The sequence below is a fragment of the Pongo pygmaeus genome, chromosome 7, assembly GCF_028885625.2.
Source record: "Pongo pygmaeus isolate AG05252 chromosome 7, NHGRI_mPonPyg2-v2.0_pri, whole genome shotgun sequence".
NCBI lineage: Eukaryota > Metazoa > Chordata > Mammalia > Primates > Hominidae > Pongo > Pongo pygmaeus.
In genome coordinates, this window is record NC_072380.2 from 23,775,501 (window position 1) to 23,793,515 (window position 18,015).

Consider the following 18,015-nt stretch of genomic DNA (forward strand, 5'->3'; position numbering starts at 1 on the left):
AAATTTCAGCCATTCTAATAGGTGTGTAGTGTTATCTTGTTGTTTTACATTGCAATTCTCTAATTACAAATAATGTTTAGTGTCTTTTTATAGGCTTATTTGCCATCTGTATATCTTTGGTGAGATGCCTGTTCAAATGTTTTGTCCATTTTAAAATAGGGTTGTTTGTTTCCTTATTGCTAAGTTTTAAGGATTCTCCGTATATTTTGGAGATGAATCCTTCATTAGATAAGTGATTGCAAATATTTTCTTTCAGTCTATGACTTGTGTTTTCATTCTCTTAAATGTGTCTTTCAAAGAGCACAAGTTTTTAATTTTAGTGAGATCTAACATCAGTTTTTTCTTTCATGGAAATCATTCATGGATTATTCTTTTGGTGTTGTATTTAAAAACTCATCACAAACCCAAAGTGGCATAGATTTTCTGTGTTCTCTTCCAGAAGTTTTATAGCATTGTATGTTTTATTTAGGTCTATATATGATCCACTTTGAGTTGACTTATGTGTAAAGTATTAGGTCTGTGCCTATATTGTTGTTATTATTTTTTGCATATGGATATCTAATTGTTCCAGCTGTATTTGTTGAAAAGACTATCATTTCCCCCATTAGATTTCATTTACTGCTCTTTTGTCAAAGATTCCCTTGGCTATATTTACATGGGTCTATTTCTGGGCTCTCTATTCTGTTCCATTGATCTATGTCTCCTTTAACTAATGACCACACTGCCTTGGTTACTGTAGCTTATAGTAAGTCTTGAGGTCAGATAGTGTCAGTCCTTCAACTTCTTTCTTCTTTTTTAGTATGTTGGATATTCTGGGTCTTTTGCCTTCATATTGTATGTTAAGCTTCATTGATTCATCAAGGTCTAGCTTAGAGCCTTACTTAATTACAGGCTCTGAATTAATTGTCTACTGTTTGTTTACTTCTGAGTATAACTGAAGTCGTTTTAAGACTACGGGAAAATAAGTTACCTTAGCTTTTTCATCTGAAAATTTTTCTACAGTCATGAATTGTATATTTATATAGTACCATTATGATGAGTAATACATTATTACCATAATGGTAATAATGTATTGCCATAATTTACCACTTTATGGTAATAATTTATAACCATAAAATTTTCAGATGAAAAAGCTAAGGTAACTTAAAATATTTTAGGCAGCAGAATTCTTCTTAGGGAAAAATGCCATTGTTTGGAAAAAGCATTTTGATAAGTTACTAAGAAAAGAAGGTAAAATTTCCAAAGGCGTAAGTCAAGACAACAACAAAAAAATAGTGCCCTGCTTGAACCAAGGAGAAGGTGCTCTGTGTTCCCAAGAGGGAGGATACAGAAGAGAGGAAAGGAAAGATGAAGAAAGGAGATTGGAGGAATTAGCAGATGAAATAAAGCTGAGATCCACATGCAATGAAGCAACTATTAGAAATTCCACCATATAAGACTAGGGATGCCTGATGTGGAATTTGAAAATCTTCCTGTTGCTGTGATATGACACTCACTTTTGTCTCTAACCACCTCAACCCATCCTCAGTAAAGTCTATCACACTTACGAATGCTTTGTGTGAAAGTTTTGTTTTGTTTTTTAGGAATTCAGGAAAGAACTTGAGTTCTACTTTTGCAGTGAAGAACAGAGAACACCTGCGGAAGCTGAGAATGAAATGAGCCCACCAGGACTTAGCAACCATCTTGCTGAGGTTTGGATTTTGACAGGGCATGAATAGTGGTTGGAGATAAGTTTATCTGGTTCTCCAGGGGCCAGGAGACCTCAGCTAGGTTAGCATCTGCATTGCACATATTATAGTAAGGATGCCTGTTTGTTATCAAATTACTCTAACAGCATTATTTCCTTTGACTCTATTTAACAGTTATGTGAAGCAAACCCTTTCTGTAGATTGTGCAAAGTTAACTCAGTCTGCATTGGGCTGGACATTGTGATGAATTACTAGGGATCTACTTAATGACACTTTATATGCAAACTTTAGTTTTACATTTTAATATATTCAAACTTATATGGTTAGGAGAAGAGTCTGACAGCTTCAAAAATAGAAGAAAAATCATTAAACGTTGACTGGTAGAGCTGGAAGAGATCTCAGCAACTACTTTATAGATGAGGAAACTAAGACATAGAGAAGTGGATAACTTTCCAACATCATACAGCCTTTGAACAGTAGATTCATTGGAACAATTAAAAGAGAAAGTCTTCTTTCCCTGCTAGGGGAATTTCTGCCATGAACCATTCCTCCTGTAGTACTCAAAGGTCTAACTTGGCTATGCAAAAGCCTCCATCTCAAGAATGTTTATGTCTTTGGATCCTTTCCTCTCTTTTACAAAAGAATGCTGGAGAAAATAAAAAAAGGTCCACATGGTCATAAAACACTGAACTTCAACTTTTTCTGAAGCCACCCTCTTGTCCAAATTTTGGGGACTTTACGTGGATGGGAGCAAGCAGTTTACCTGGGCTTTTTCCTACTTCCTACCTCTCCCAGGACTGGGAGAGTCAACTGAGAACCAATCAATATATGTTTCATTTTTGTTTTCTGTATAAATAGTTGTCTTATCTGAAATGACCTTTTTCCAAGAGCTAATAGTCATAAATTTTTGCAGCTGGACATGTTTAGAAATGCCTCTTAGCTATTTTTGTTGATTTATTTTCTTTGTCTGTATTTGTGCAATCCAGCTTTGGGCATAGAAGCAAGCAGCTCTGGTTTCTGGTCCTCTACCTCTAATGATTTAAATTCAGGGGATGTAGTTCTTTTTCTATAGGAATGGCCCCATATGGGATTCCATGGAGTCATAGCTCAGCCCCGGAGTTATTATTCTATCTTGGAGACTCACGTTCTTTTTGTGGCAACTATTTCTGCATTTTTTGCATTTCTTTCTGATTCTGCTTTGAAATGTTTTTATCTATCTATCTACCTGCCTACGTACTTCCAATTTCCATGTCCAATAATATGGTGGTTATATATTATAGAGTATTAACTCACTGGCATATTAAGTGACCACAAAAAATGCAAATGAAAATATCATCTGCTGTGTAGCTTCATGGAACAGCACATCTGAAACATATTAAGTGACCATTCCATATATTTAATTGTAGTCTGAAAAATTTATGTAACGTGGATAAAGTTTAGACATTTTCTCAAAAAGAAGTAAGTGAACTAGCAGTTCTTAATGGCCTAATATACGCTGGATTTATCTCATTTAACCCGTAGAACAATCCTGTAAATTAGGCGTCATTACCTCCATTTGAAGATGTAGAACCTGAGTCTCAGTGGTTCAAATAAGTTGTCTAAAGTCACACAGCTAATATTAATATAAAGGTACAGCCAGAGTTCTAGGTTGGTCCTAAAGCTGGAATCTGCTCTTTTCATTATGCCATGCTATATTTAGAGAAATCTAAGCAATGATAGACTTAGGTAAAGGGCTTAAAATTGTAGCATTTCGGGTTAAAAATAAAAATAAAAGTAAATATAAAAATATTCTTGTCCCCCTTCATCTTCACTGTATTAATAATTTTTGAGTTGGAGAAAAGGACACATGACTGACACAATAGAGAAAAATCATCATCCCTCTCTGTCCTTTTGCTTCTAGAACAACTTTGTTACCTCTCTGTCACTGGGTATCCATTTTCCAGGACACAATATATATGTTCTGAGGTCTAAAGTCAAAAGGATTCCAAGAAAATAAGGCAATAGCTTAAGCCCAGAATGTAAGACTAAGCAATAAAACAATCAGAATTATCTGACTTATAAGCAGGGCTAAACTTAGATGAAATTTAGAAATAGAAATATAAGTTTATCTTTTTCTTCTCAAGCCTCCAGTATACTTTCCCTTCTCATTTATACAAATTTATTTTCTGTAACACATGGTGCTGTGTTGAAATTAAGAAAATTATTCATATTAGAAGTAAATGATTCCTTATGTTTAATTCATTACTTCTTCCATGAATATTCATATTTTAATTAGAGATAAATTCTTAAGATTCAAGAATGAATCCCTCCAGGTGGAACTTCAGATATTAATCAGCAGGTATCAATCAATCAGTAGATCTTCAGTGTCCTTGAAATCACACAATTGGTTTCCTTATGAATCAAAGGTGGACCTGCAGAGCTGATTTGATTCAATTAACCACCAGAAGAATTAATTTCTACATTTAACAGAAGAGTAGCTGAAACTCACAGAAGTTGGGTGATTTGTCTACAACTCACAATTATTAGGTGGCAGATGGGTTGCAACCACATACTTCTCTCCAGAACGATAGAACCAGAGGGTTGGCAAGGATCTTAGAGTAGCACCATGCTGTTCATCCTTCTCAAGATCTCCTTACCAAATAATTATTAGTTTCCAGAAACTTCCTCAATGACACAGAACACATATCAGCCCAGTATTTTTGCAGGCGTTGCTGATCTCTGTCATTATGTCACCTTGAAGATTCCACCTAGGACAACACAGAAAAAGTCTAGTCTTTCTTCTCTTCCTTGAACCCTATGCCTTCCCCACCCCTAGCACCGACTTTCCTTTCTCAGGTTAAATATTCCTAGTTTCTCCTACTTTTCTTCATGTGATACGTTTGTACTATTGCATCCTCCCAGTTATGCTCTTCTGAACTTGCTATAGTTTTCCTCAAAGTATGGTGTGTAGAACTGAACCTAGTACTCCAGGCGAGGTCTGAACTCACTCATTCATTTATTCATTCATTCGACATATATTTGATTAGTGTCAAACCTCTGTCTGATCAGTTCAGAGAAGGGAGGGGACACTTAGCTTCATTGCTCGAGATGCCATACACTATTGGTTGCTGCCTAAGATCAAATTAGTTCTGGTTTTTAGGTGTTCATTGTCAACGAGTTCTCTGGAGTTTTTCCCCATGACCTCCTATGTAGTGTGCCTCCTTCTCCGCCAAGCTGCTTCTCTGTGTGCGAAGCTGGCCATTTTTGTATGGGGGTGTGTGCCTGCAAGGATTTTATAAAACCTATTTGGGTTATAATGAGAACACCTTTCCTCAGATCCCAGTCCAGCTTTTGTTCCTTCCTGATGCCAAAGTTGACATGCCCCTAGTCTGTCTCTGTAATAAAATCTAATCTCCAGGATGTGGAGCCATCTCTCTGCGCAGGGGTCAATCAGGAGCCAACAAGAGGAGTAGTGAGCTCACATGTGTACAAAGATGCTTCTGTAGCCCGTGGAAAACTACCTGTCCAGTTCTTCCCCCTCACTTTGGACTCTTCACGGTCGCTCCTCCTTCTCCTTTACTCTTCCCATGCAGTTGAACTGGCTCAAAGCAAAGAAAGGCGACAACCCAGTAACAGGGTACACAACTGAAGTCAGGGCCTGAGAGACATTTCTGAAGTTGGGATTCTGCAGATAGGAGGTTGCAGAATTCTGAAATCTGCACTGCGGGTGTCTTTAATGTGTCTTTTCTTGCCCATGCCATTATCCTTTACTCTGTTCATTTTTTTTTTAAATCTAAAGAATTACTCCCACCGGAATTTCTTGATGCAGTTTGCAATTTACAGAGGGTCTTGTCTATGCATTTTACACATAAGGAAAACTGAAAACCCAGAGAAATCCTTTGTGGGAGTCACCTTGTGGACCCCAGGACCTTTGTCCTAAACTTTGATGATCAATTTTCTCTGGCAATTTGTGTGTTTTGCTAAGGGAGCAGCTAAAGAAAAATCCACACCCTCTGTAAGTCTGTACATTCTAATTTAATCCAAAAGTCTCTCATGCTGTTATTTTCATTATGTTGGGGTTTTTCCCCCCACGGGAAGGAAATTGTCGAACATCTAAGTAGAGCTCTGCAAAAGCTAATTAAGCACCTTCTCATGTATCTTCACTCACTGCAATCCTCCGTGCCCACTCCACATAGTCACCTGCCATCCAAGTCTTTGCAAAGCAGGAGAACCTGCACATATTAGCCTTCTGTGAGTCAGATCTTCCTTGAAGGGAAAAAAATATAAAGGATCTAAGTATAAACCATCTCTCAGGATGGAGTGAGGGAGAGATTCCAAACTTCCATGATAGAATGCCATCTCTTCCCTGCCTTCAAGTTCATGTTGTGAATATTGCCTGCATTCTTCTTAGTAAAAGAACTAACTCATTTCCATCCCTCTTGTTTGCAGATGCTGATTAGGTCAAGCTTAAGCTTTTCTGGCTTTGGGATGGAGTTCTAAGGCCAACTCTGCATTAATTGCATGCAAATTTTACTTTAAAATGCAAGGCATATTCCTTCTCCTTAGAGCACCCTCCACACCCGTCTATCCCTGAACACATAATTTAAGTCTGCTATCTACCAGGATGCAGTGGTGTGCACCTGTAGTCCCAGCAATTTGGGAGGCTAAGGTGGAAGGATCATTTGAGCTCAGGAGTTTGCGTCCAGCCTGGGTAATATAGCAAGACTGTCTCTAAAAAAACAAGACAAAAAAAAAATTTTAATGTACATTACCAATTTGGCAGAAGGATGTGTAAATGTTATGTCAGCCTTAAGACATGATTTAATCCTGATAGATGAATTGTCAGGGAAGTGTGATGCTAACTGACACATGTTAGCTGGCACCTGCTATTCCCAGCGATGCACTAAGAAGGCTCTGTGGTTCTGGGTGGGTGAAAAGTCCTCAGCAGCACAGTCAAAAATGAGATTTTCTTTTCTGTCTTCCATTGGTAAAGTCAAAGAGTGTGTTGCCAGTCTGGAGGGTCCTGGGCTGGAGACGGGTAATAAATGCTTCTGGATGACCAGGTTAGTAAATGCACCCACACACTTTGGGTCCCTTAAACTTCTACTGAGGGATCAACCAGAATGAGCTGGGGTCTCCTAGATTACAAAGGGCATTTGATGATGTCAGGCATTCCAGGAGGAGGAGGCTTGGGAGGAAAGTAAGAAAGGTTGAACATCTGTTTTCTGTAAAAAGAAAAAGCAAGTCAAAAAGGAAACAAAACAAAGAAAACCCACCCCCAACTCCTCCCTTCCTGGTGGGCACCTCCAGGTGTCTCTCTCCTGTCCTGGCATCCATTGGTCTCTCACAAGATTTTATAAGGGCTGAGAGGCCGAGTAGACAAACCAGTTGAAAGGAGGATAAGGAAGTGGTTTGTAACCTTGGACACTATTAGTTTTTAAAATAAGTACTGAGGCCAGATGCCTTGGCTCACACCTGTAGTCCCACTTAGGGAGACCAAGAAAGGAGGATCACTTGAGCCCAGGAGTTAAAGACCAACCTGGGTGACATAGTGAGACCCCTGTCCCTACCAAAAATACCAAAATTAGTCAGGCATGGTGGTGTGCATCTGCTGTCCTAGCTACTTACCAGGCTGAGACGAGAGGATGGCTTGAGCTCAGGGGTTTAAGGCTGCATTGAGCTATGATTGTGCCACTGCACTCCAGCCTGGGTGACAGAGCAAGATTCTCTCTCAAAAAACAAACAAAACCTCAAAAACCAACAACAAAAAACTGATGCCTGAGCCCTACTTCCAGAGATTACAGCACAGTTGGTGTTAGGTAGGAAGTAGAGCTGGGCCTTCATATGTCTTCAAAGACTCCCAGGAAATTGTTGCGCAACAAATGCTGACAGCCCCTGGATAAAAGGCATCCACAGATGCAACTGCAACTGTAGGTACAATTGGCATTTGAGACTAATTACTGCTGGACTTTCACTGCTAAGAGAGCAAAATCAGTATTTATTCTCCCATGCAGATTTCTAGGTGATATGATTTGGCTCTGTGTCCCCACCCAAATCTCATCTTGAATTGCAATTCCAATGTGTCAAGGGAGGAACCTGGTGGGAGGTGATTGGATTATGGAGGTGGTTTCCCCCATGCTGTTCTCATGATAGTGAATGAGTCTCACAAGATCTGATGGTTTTAAAAGTGGGAGTTTTTCCTATACTCTCAGTTCACTTCCCACCTGCCGCATGTAAGACTTGCTTGCTTCCTCTTTGCCTTCTGCCATGAGTGTAAGTTTCCTGAGGCTTCCTAGCCATGCTTGCTGTTAAGCCTGTGGAATTTTGAGTAGTTAAACTTCTTTCCTGTATAAATTACCCAGTCTTGGGCAGTTCTTTATAGCATTGTGAAAACGGACTAATACACTAGGCTTTAAACAAATTCTCTAGGTATCCCACAGTCATTCCAATGAGAAAATAGGACTTTTCTCTGTGTATCACCCTTTTCTCTCTACCTAGTCACCTCCCCAGTATGGGCTCTCTCCATGACTGAGCTGGCTGGAAACAGGTGAAGAATGCCCAATTAGAAGATGCCACACAATGGATCTATCCTAAATCTCTGTCCTAAATCTATCCTAAACTCAATATTGGACCCAGAGCAAGCTCAGGAAATAAGTCAAGGCTGCATCTACAGCCTTTGCATAAATTAGGGGAGAACATACCATGGAAACTGAAATTCTTTTCCTTTCCCTTGCAGACTTTAGATAACCCTTTCCACAGGGTAGTCTGTCTGGGAAAGTTTGCATGAAGGCCAAGTCTAGGCTAAACTAGGAGCTCTTCGTGTCCCAGGGCTATCGGTCCTGCCCTTTTTCTTGAGCAGTAAATAACTCTCAGCTTTGAAAAGCATGCCCTGGTGACGTGTTCATCATGGCCATGGGAGGAGCAGAGTCTGGCTGTCTGGGTGCAGAACTCAGAGCTCCAAGCCTCGTCTGACACTGATTTTCTCACTCCGAAAAATGGTGGGGACCGTGGCCCTGAGAGTGACCAAGGAAAGGATCTTATGTTTTAAAGTGGATCACATGGTGCTCCACTGAGTCCCCCTGTGCAGGGCTGATGTGCCCCCTCCCAGCTGCTAGGCATATTGGTGCAATGAATCACAGGTGGGTCCTTCGATGGCCATCGCCTAACACTGACAGGACTACATTGCCCAAGGTTATTCTCATTTTTGGGAGGCAGCTGATGCTGGGATACAAATGTCCAGCCTACAATCCTCAATTTGGTGCACAGTGGTTTTGGAGCTTCTTAAGGTATTGGGTGAAGCCTCAGTTGCAGCTGCCTTAACCCTGCCTTCCTCCACCACACCTGACTAATTTTGGTATTTTTGGTAGGGACAGGGGTCTCACTATGTCACCCAGGCTGGTCTTTAACTCCTGGGCTCAAGTGATCCTCCTTTCTTGGTCTCCCTAAGTGCTGGGATTACAGGTGTGAGCCAAGGCATCTGGCCTCAGTACTTATTTTAAAAACTAGTAGTGTCCTTCTCCTCAACCCTGCCTTCCTCACTTCCTCCCAGATGTGTCCCAAGCACCCTCTCAAGAAAGCTTCTGTGTGCAATTCCCCATTCACTGGCGCTGTTTCCCGAACACCTAAGCTAAGTGACTTTCTCATAATGGCCACTGTTTCCTTCAAGGTCAGCTTTAAGATGTGTGAAATTAACATCACCCTACAACAGTAATTTGCTTTGATAGAAGGAAAACATTGTTGTTAGATGCAAGCCTCTGACATTCATTTCCCCTCTGACAGCTATGGTTGGCCTTCCTAAGGAGGCTTGGGGAGAACCAATGGGACCACAGATGACAAAGCTGCAGTGGCTCTAGACACTTTCACCAGAAGTAACTTGAGAGACAAATTGAAGAGAAATTCCAGATGCCACGAACATGTGGCATGCTAACTGGGGTTGCTGGATGGCATGCTAAGGGGAGTTGCTAGAAGAAGAGGGGTGTGAGATTAGCAGAGATATTGAAAGAAAGTTGGAAAAGGGACAAAAAGAGGAGGCAGAAGAGGACTTTCTTAAGGGATGGGAGATTTTTATTTAATTTCCTGTATTAGTTACTTTTTTTTTGTTTTGTTTTTGAGAGGGAGTCTCCCTCTGTCACCCAGGCTGGAGTGAGTGCAGTGGCGCGATCTCGGCTCGCTGAAAGCTCTGCCTCTCGGGTTCACGCCATTCTCCTGCCTCAGCCTCCCAAGTAGCTGGGGACTACAGGCGCCCACCACCATGCCTGGCTAATTTTTTTGTATTTTTAGTAGAGACAGGATTTCACTGTGTTAAAATCTACCTCTGTTAATTGACTGCAAGTGTCTTTGTAATTTGAGAGCTCATGGCCTTCCAGGGGAGGGGAGGACGGTTACAGATTTGTGCAAAGAGGTAAATCTTATGATGTGGGCATGCCAAGAGAAGCCCCACCTGTGTGTACATGTGCTTAAAGGATTAGAGCAAAGTTTGAAATTATGATATATTTTCTTTAGAGTAAGCATCTGACTCTTTAAGCTTCTATTTCCTTGAAGGAGGGAGGAAGAAACCATCAGTTCTTGAAGGTAATCAGGTGCATGGGATTCTCCTCTTGTGGGATTTAATGAAGGTTTAAGTGCAGGGAGATGAAGGATGTGTTGTTTATGTTTTATTTTAACACATTAACAAAACCTATTTTTCATACTTGTGATTCCAGTTCAAAGGCGTCACTTGCAAGAGTTCTGTCAGCTCTGGATGAAGGTGACGTTTTTTGGGAGATGCAGGAGCCAGGGAAGTTATAGTGTGAGGGGCTAGGGGAACATAAAAGGGGATTTTTTTTTTTTTTTTTGAGACAGAGTCTTGCTCTGTTGCCCAGGCTGGAGCGCAGTGGCGTAATCTTGGCTGACTGCAACCTCCGCCTCCTGGGTTCAAGCGATTCTCCTGTCTCAGCCTCTGGAGTAGCTGGGATTACAGGTGCATGCCACTACACCCAGCTAATTTTTGTATTTTTAGTAGAGACAGGGTTTCACCATGTTGGCCAGGCTGGTCTCAAACTCCTGACCTCAGGTGATCTGCCCGCCTTGGTCTCCCAAAGTGCTGGGATTACAGGCATGAGCCACCGTGCCTGGCCAAAGGGGAACTTTTAAAGAAGGATTGCTGTAGTCTTTGTGTTCCCTTTAAGATCTTCAAGAAATGTAAGTAAATACTTGGTTATCTTTTTTTTTTTTTAACAAAAGGCATTCTTTGGCTGGAGTAGGTGATTATTTAAATGTTTTTATTTTTATTTTTATAGGATTGGGGGTACAAGTGCAGTTGTGTAGCATGGATCTACTGCACAGTAGTGAAGCCTGGAATTTTAGTACCCATTGCCCGAATAGTGAACACTGTACCCAGTCATTTTTCATCCCTCACTTTCCTCCCACCCTCCAACATTTTGGAGCCTCCAGTGTCTCTTATTTCAGTCTGTATGTCCATGGGCACCCATCGTTTAGCTCCCATTTCCAAATGAGAACATGCAGTTTCTGACTTTCTGTCTCTGAGTCATTTCACTTATGATAATGGCCTATAGTTCCATCCATATTGCTGCAAAAGATGTGATTTCATTATTTTTGATGGTTGCATATGTATTCCATGGTATATATGCACCACATTTTAAAATCTAATTATCTGTTGATGGACACATAGGTTCAGCCCATGATGTTGCTATTGTGAATAGTGGAACAGTTGATTATTAGACTGAAGAGAGAAAAGGCCTTCCTCTCCCCATGACTTAACAGGAATGAAGGACAATGCATTTATAAAAGGATGGCCGTCACCAGCTACTGGGTAGGCTGAGGCTTTTGATCACCATAGGTTGCAATTGGTGTGTTAGGTGGACGAGGGCAAGAGGATATGGTAATTAGACATATCTAAGTTACACAGCATGTAGTTTTTAGGAAACTGAAAATCACACACAGATACATCTAATAAAGACATGGATACTTTATTTTCAAAACACTCATATGTTGCAAAAAACACATAGAAAAATAAAGTTTGGTAGGGATGCTGACTAAACTTCAAGTCACAGACTTTTATGTTACAGATTGGAGCAGGGTTTGTTATGCATGTAGAGAACCCAAACTAATTTATTAAACAGGATAGAAACAGGCTGTCTGGGTGAAATGGTTCTGAGAACCATCCAGTTCACCTGTCAGATGCTGATAGACTAGCTCTTCAAATGTTTTTCAACCAGTTCAGAGATGGGTTAATGACTAGTTCCAATGGGGAAAAAGCAAGATGGATTCACAAACCAAGTAATTTTAAACCAAGACACTTTTTTTGCAACACAATATACATCACAGTGAAATGTGTAATCCTTGCAAATTGCAAGTTGAAAGAATTAAATTCAGAGGAGGGGAGAGAAAGAGTACTCAGTAGGGACTGAGCACTAAATGCTTATTTTAAAAGAAATGTAAAGAGCAGAAAGCAATTCAGGCTACCCTGCCTTTTGTGCTGGCTAGTACTCCGGTGGGTGTTAGCAGCACGTGGCATTGAACATTGCAATGTGGAGCCCAAACCACAGAAAATGGGGTGAAACTGGCCAACTTTCTATCAATTTATGTTGGCAATTTTGCCACCAACAGTAAATTGGCCCTTTCAATAAAAGAAAATTGAAAGGTTTCTCACTAAACGGAATTAAGTAGTGGAATCAAGAGACTCCCAGGCCTCAGCGTACCTCATTAGTAATTGTTTTGTTGTTTCATTTTTTTCTAATGTCTCCCCTCTACCAGGTCACCTGAGATAAAAGAATGAAAATGGAAGGACAGCCAGATTTCTCCTTTGCTCTCTGCTCATTCTCTCTGAAGTCTAGGTTACCCATTTTGGGGACCCATTATAGACAATAAACACAGTTCCCAAAGCATTTGGACAGTTTCTTGTTGTGTTTTAGAATGGGTTTCCTTTTTCTTAGCCTTTTCCTGCAAAAGGCTCACTCAGTCCCTTGCTTGCTCGGTGGACTGGACTCCCCAGGGCCTAGGCTGCCTTCTTTTCCATGTCCCGCCCATGAGCCCAGTAAGCCTGGCCCTTCATTCTGCGCTGTGTTCTTCCTTCTCTACGAAAATCCAATACCTCTTACCTCCTCTGCATGCAAAGATTCTCAAGGATTGTCAGACTTCAAACGTAACAGCAGAACTACCAGAAGGTCCTATAAATGCAGCAGTGACCTTCTCAAGCTGTCAGGTCTTTAAACAGGATTTGGGATTTAATGCTATATATTTTTAAAGGAAAGAAATAAGAGTTGCTAGTTTTAAAAATGCATGTCTTTTAGCCAATTCAAATCTGCCCCCAAACTTTTTAAAAAGTCAAGACAGATAAAGCTTTGGGGAGAGGAAAAAAAAAAGAAAAAAAAAAAAAAAAAAAAGACCAGATCTCGGGCTAAATAAGCGAGGCATAAGTTAGGTGCAGCCAGACTAAAAATCTGGACTAAAATGAAGCCCTTCAGTGGGTAATTGCTGCAAAAAGGAACACAAAATTTTAAAAGGAGGGAAGGAAGAATTATGCTGCCTCTCAGGATACAGTATATATGAGAGCCTGAAAACTCCAGGAAACTTCTGATTCTAAATTCTCCAGCCCAAGGGAAAAAAGTTGAGAAGAGGCCTTTCCACTTTCTGCTAATAAAAAAACACAACAGCCCCTAGCAGCAGTGTGGAGACCTTCCTTAGGCCCCTGTCTTGGACAAGCAGAGATTCTCCTGGCCCAGCCTCCCCTCTTGCAGTGGAGTTCTGTTTATACAGCTTGTCTTAAAATCACAGCGAGTGCATCTTGTTCTATTTGGGCCACCCTGTAAATACTTAAGTTGGCATACCATTTTAAAAGGAATAAAAAAGAATAAGAAGAAGCTGACATTTTCATCTCCTCCCACCCATCTCCCCCTCCCATGCAAACGTGTGCTAAGCATGAGGGCATTCTCTTGGAGACTCTCTATTTGCCTCTCTCTTTTACAGGGACAGAGAGAGCCTTGGCCATATTCCAAGGCCAACAGGAGGCTTCTGGACTTAAGTTTAATTCAGCTGGTGACATCCTCATCCTGGTTGTCCTTTCTCTCGTTAGGTTTGCTCTTTCAGAGTTGATATTCAGTGACACAGGAGGATGGAGTTGCAGAACAGAATCCTCAGGTGTACAGCTCATCCAAAATCATACAAAGTGCTGGAAATAGCACTTGATTTTCCCTCTCTCCCCTTCAAACAGGTAGCCAGAAGCGAAAAAATGACCTACAGTATGCAGTGGGGGAACGACTTAGATATTAAAACTTTCACTGTCTCTGTTGTTTCATTGTCTCACCAGTGAAGAATCTGAGATTTCCATGCAAATCTCCAATAGCTTTGGTGTGCACACCTCTTGCTCCCTGACCTTGGCCCCTTGTGCTTTTCATAAAAGGGGAAGGCAGTTTTTGATCATACATGGTTGTCACCTGAGCTGGCATTACCAAAAAGCTGGGCTCCAGCTGCCCACGCAGTACAGGTATGGGTAGTAAGGATAGCTGTTATACACGGAGACCAGGGAGGCCCGGGAGAAGGCCTCCTCTTTCAGGGCCGGCAAAGAGGAATGCTTCTCCAAGTCTCCCAGCTCCGAGGAGAGCTGCTTTCGCTTAGTCTTATAGCGTCTGTTCTGGAACCATATCTTCACTTGGGTCTCCGTGAGCTTGAGGTTCTTGGCCAGGTGGGCCCGTTCAGGGGCCGACAGGTACTTCTGATGGCTGAACTTCCTCTCCAACTCGATCACCTGAGTGTGGGAGAAGGCAGCTCGGGAGCGCTTCTGCGGCTGCTTAGTGGTTTGGGGAAGCCTTGGAAGGGCGCCTGAAGTGTTTTCACAGTCCAACAGATAAGACCCCAAGTGCCTTTCTGGAAAGGAGAGCCGGGAAGGAGGGATGGGAAGACAAAAGTTACATGTTAGCAGGGAAGAGAACAGAATTCAATCCACCCTTATCTCTTTAGTGAGTGAACAAACAGCCCACTGTCATCGTGGATACATTTCACTTTTTTCACATGACTAAGGAGCTCTCCGGAGTGAAGAGTGAGTAAATATGTTTGTTACGCATTCATTTTCTAAGAATCATCAAGAACCCAAAGTTAGAGGCGTTTCGTGGTTGAACTTTCTCCCTACTGTCTAGAAGAATTAGATGGGGATTCTGGATCTGTGTGCTGAGGAGAGGCGGGAGAGGGAGGCCGGGAAAATGCCATGGAACAAGATACCCGGGAAGGCCGGACCAAAAGACATCCGGTGTTAGGATCCAGGTGGGCAAGAGAGGGCTTGTGCCACTGGGGACGCAGAGGCAGGCTCATTCTGGGCTTTAATTCCCTCTTCGCTAAACGAGGCGTTCGGTCGCCTCATCAGAAGTGACAGGAAAGAAAAGAAGTGGACTCTCTCTCCTGGACACCGCAGGGAACCCCAAATGTATCGCTTTACTGCCCACGGGATTGGGAAGCACACGGAGGCTTTGCTGGTCAACCCCTGCTTTGTCACTGTTAATAAGTTATTATTAGTTCTCGTAACTACCGGGGGGCTGGCGCCGATCGCGGGTGGCGCGGGGCGGGATCCGCTCCTGGGACGGTGGAGGGCGGTGGCGCTGCGGTCGCGCCTGCTTCTGAGCCCCGGGGAGCGGAGGGCACGGAGCCGGGCGAGTCCTGCGGTGTCAGAATCCTGCGCCGCCCTGACGCTGGGGCTCAGGGTTCATTCCGGGGGCGCGCGAGTGGCTGCGGAGGCGGAAAGGTCCCTCTGCCTGTCGCCGCGGGGCCCCGCGTCCCTGCACCCCGAGCTCTGGGGGGTCCGCCTTGGGCTGCCCCCCGGCCCCGGCCTCGCCGCTTACCTGGCTCGGTCTCCGCCAGCGTCTCGGCCTCCTCCGGCGCGGCGCGGGGCCCGGGGCTCAGCTGGTCGTTCTGCGCCCCGACGCGGCCGCGTCCTCCCTCTGGCTCTGGCTCTGGCTCTGGCTCCGGCACCGGGTCGCGCTGTCTCGGGCTGCTCGTGTGGCCGCCTTGCCGCTGCGCGCCGTCCCGCAGGATGTCCTGGATGAGGAAGGACGTGAGCGGCTTGGACGGGGTCGGCGGCGCGGCCTCCTCCGCTTTCGCCTCCCCGGGCCGCGGCTCCGGAGCCCTGAGCATCCCGGCTGCCTGGCTGCCCGGCTTTGGCCGGACTACGCCCGCCCGGCCCGCACCGCTTTCACTTTCCGCCTCGAGGCTGGCTTATAGCCCAGGGGAGCGGGCCGCGCCGCCCTCCCATTGGCCGCGGGACGGGCCACGCCGCGGATTGGCCGCCCTGAGCCCCAGGTGACCCAGCGGAACTGCGAGCCCTGAGCACTGCACCGCTCCGCTCCTCCCTAGGGGATTCCTTCCCCAATTCCCTCGCCTTCCCCAATTCCCTCCCCTTCCCCAATTCCCTCTCCTTCCCCAATTTCCTCTCCTTCCCCAGCTCTCCTCCCTCCGCCCTGAGCCGTTTTCCCAGGCCGGGAGCGCACCCCAAAGCGGGGCTCCTCTGCCCCAACCCACCCGCAAGAGAAGTTGAGAAGCTCCTGGGGATGGGATGACCAAGACAAACACTCCAGTTAGCTCTTCAGGACCTTCAGAGCCAATCACAGCGGATGAGCACGCAGTCACTGCAGCCGCGCGGTACCGTAAGAGTTCTGGGTTCTCTGTCTCTGGGAGAGACGGTGGCAAACTCAGATCTGCAATATCTACGATCTCAAAGAGGCATGACAAGTAGATGCAGCCAGACCCCAGGCTGAAAGAAGGAAACCACCTTTGCCAAAGCCTTTTCCTGCTGCACGAGTGGTTTTCTTTGGTGGTTCCTTTATCCGCAATAACCTGTTAACTTTCCTTCCTCCCCAGACACATGACATACTATCCTTTTGAAAAGTTTCCAGATGGATGGAAGGCGTTTTAGGCCAGGACAGACGCAAAAACTGCATTTAAAAAAGTAATTCAGAAGAACATCAGCATACTCTTTTCCCAGATTACCAACTGTTAACATTTAACCCATTGGCTAAACAATGGGTTAGCCAAATTGGTCCAACCGGTACTGTGACTGGACTGGACGGTACCGTGACAACAGATGAAAGTGGAACAGAGATGATGGAAGTATTTTCTTTCCTTGTCTTTTCTCTTCTTTTTTTACGGGCAGGGTCTCCCTCTGCCGCCCAGGCTGGAGTGCAGTGATGCCATCATAGCTCACTGCAGCCTCGATTTCCTGGATTCAAGTGATCCTCCTGCCTTGGCCTCTCAAAGTGCTAGGACTACAGGCGTGAGTCTCAGCGTCAGGCCGATGATGGAAGTATTGAATTAATGTTAAATTTACTGAAATTGCACACTGTACTGTCAGTGTATAAGAGAATATTTTTAGGAAATAAACACTGAAGTAAGTAGGAGCAAAGGCACAAGATCTATGGAAATTACATCAAATGGTTCTGAAACAAGGATGCAGATAGATGGATCCCACACCATAAAGCCAATGGGTTAAATGGTAACAGTTGGTAATCTGGAAAAAGAGTAGGCTGATGTTTTTTAGAACCATTTTTTTAATGCAACTTTTTTGTCTGTGCTGGTCTAAGACGCCTTCCATTCGACTGGAAACTTTTCAAAAGGATGGTGTGTCATGTGTTTCTGGAGGAAAGAAAGTTAATAGGTTATTGCCGATAAAGCGACCGCCAAAGAAAACTACCTGTGCAATGGGAAAGACTTTGGCAAAGCTGGTTTTCTTCTCTCATCTTTTCAGTCTCTTTATATTAGAACGTTCTTGAATGTTTTCTTTTGAATCGTTGTAGATTCACAGGAAGTTGCAAAAATAATACCTCCAGTGTCCTCCAATGACATCTTATACAACTGTAGGACAATGTAGAAAACAGGAAATTTACATTGGGACATTACAGTTAAGTAGACTACAGACGTTATGTATTTATTTATTTAGAGATAGGGTCTTGCTCTGTTGCCCAGTCTGGAGTGCAGTGGAGAGACCATGGCTCACTGCAACTTCAACCTCCTGGGCTCAAGAGATTCTCCCACCTCAGCCTCCTTAGTAGCTGGGACTATAGGTGTGTGCCACCCTGTCCAGCTAATTTTTGTAGTTTTTGTAAAGATAAGGTTTCACCTTGTTGCCCAGGCTGGTCTCAAAGCCCTGGGCTCAAACAATCCTTCTGCCTCCACCTCCCAAAGTGCTGAGATTACAGGTGTGAGCCACTGTGCCTGGCCTTACTGTGGTTTAAATTTTTAATTTGCATTTCACAAATGCCTAGGGATGTTGAATACCTTGACATGTGCTTGTTTGCCATCCATATTTCCTCTTTGGTGAAACATCTGTTCAAACCTTTTGCTCATATTATAATTGAATTTTTCTTTC

The 18,015-nt window shown here is 43.6% G+C and overlaps 1 protein-coding gene across 1 annotated transcript; it reads right to left on the minus strand.

Annotated features, from left to right (window-relative positions):
* Window positions 1-11,610: 11,610 nt before the first annotated feature.
* On the minus strand, window positions 11,611-15,865 carry NKX3-1 (NK3 homeobox 1). Its single transcript, XM_054497379.2, has 2 exons — window positions 15,497-15,865; window positions 11,611-14,531 (listed from the first exon to the last, which is right to left on the minus strand). Exons 1-2 carry the CDS (start codon window positions 15,786-15,788, stop codon window positions 14,113-14,115), a joined length of 711 nt encoding a protein of 236 aa, XP_054353354.1. The 5' UTR covers window positions 15,789-15,865; the 3' UTR covers window positions 11,611-14,112.
* Between the last annotated feature and the right edge of the window lie 2,150 nt (window positions 15,866-18,015).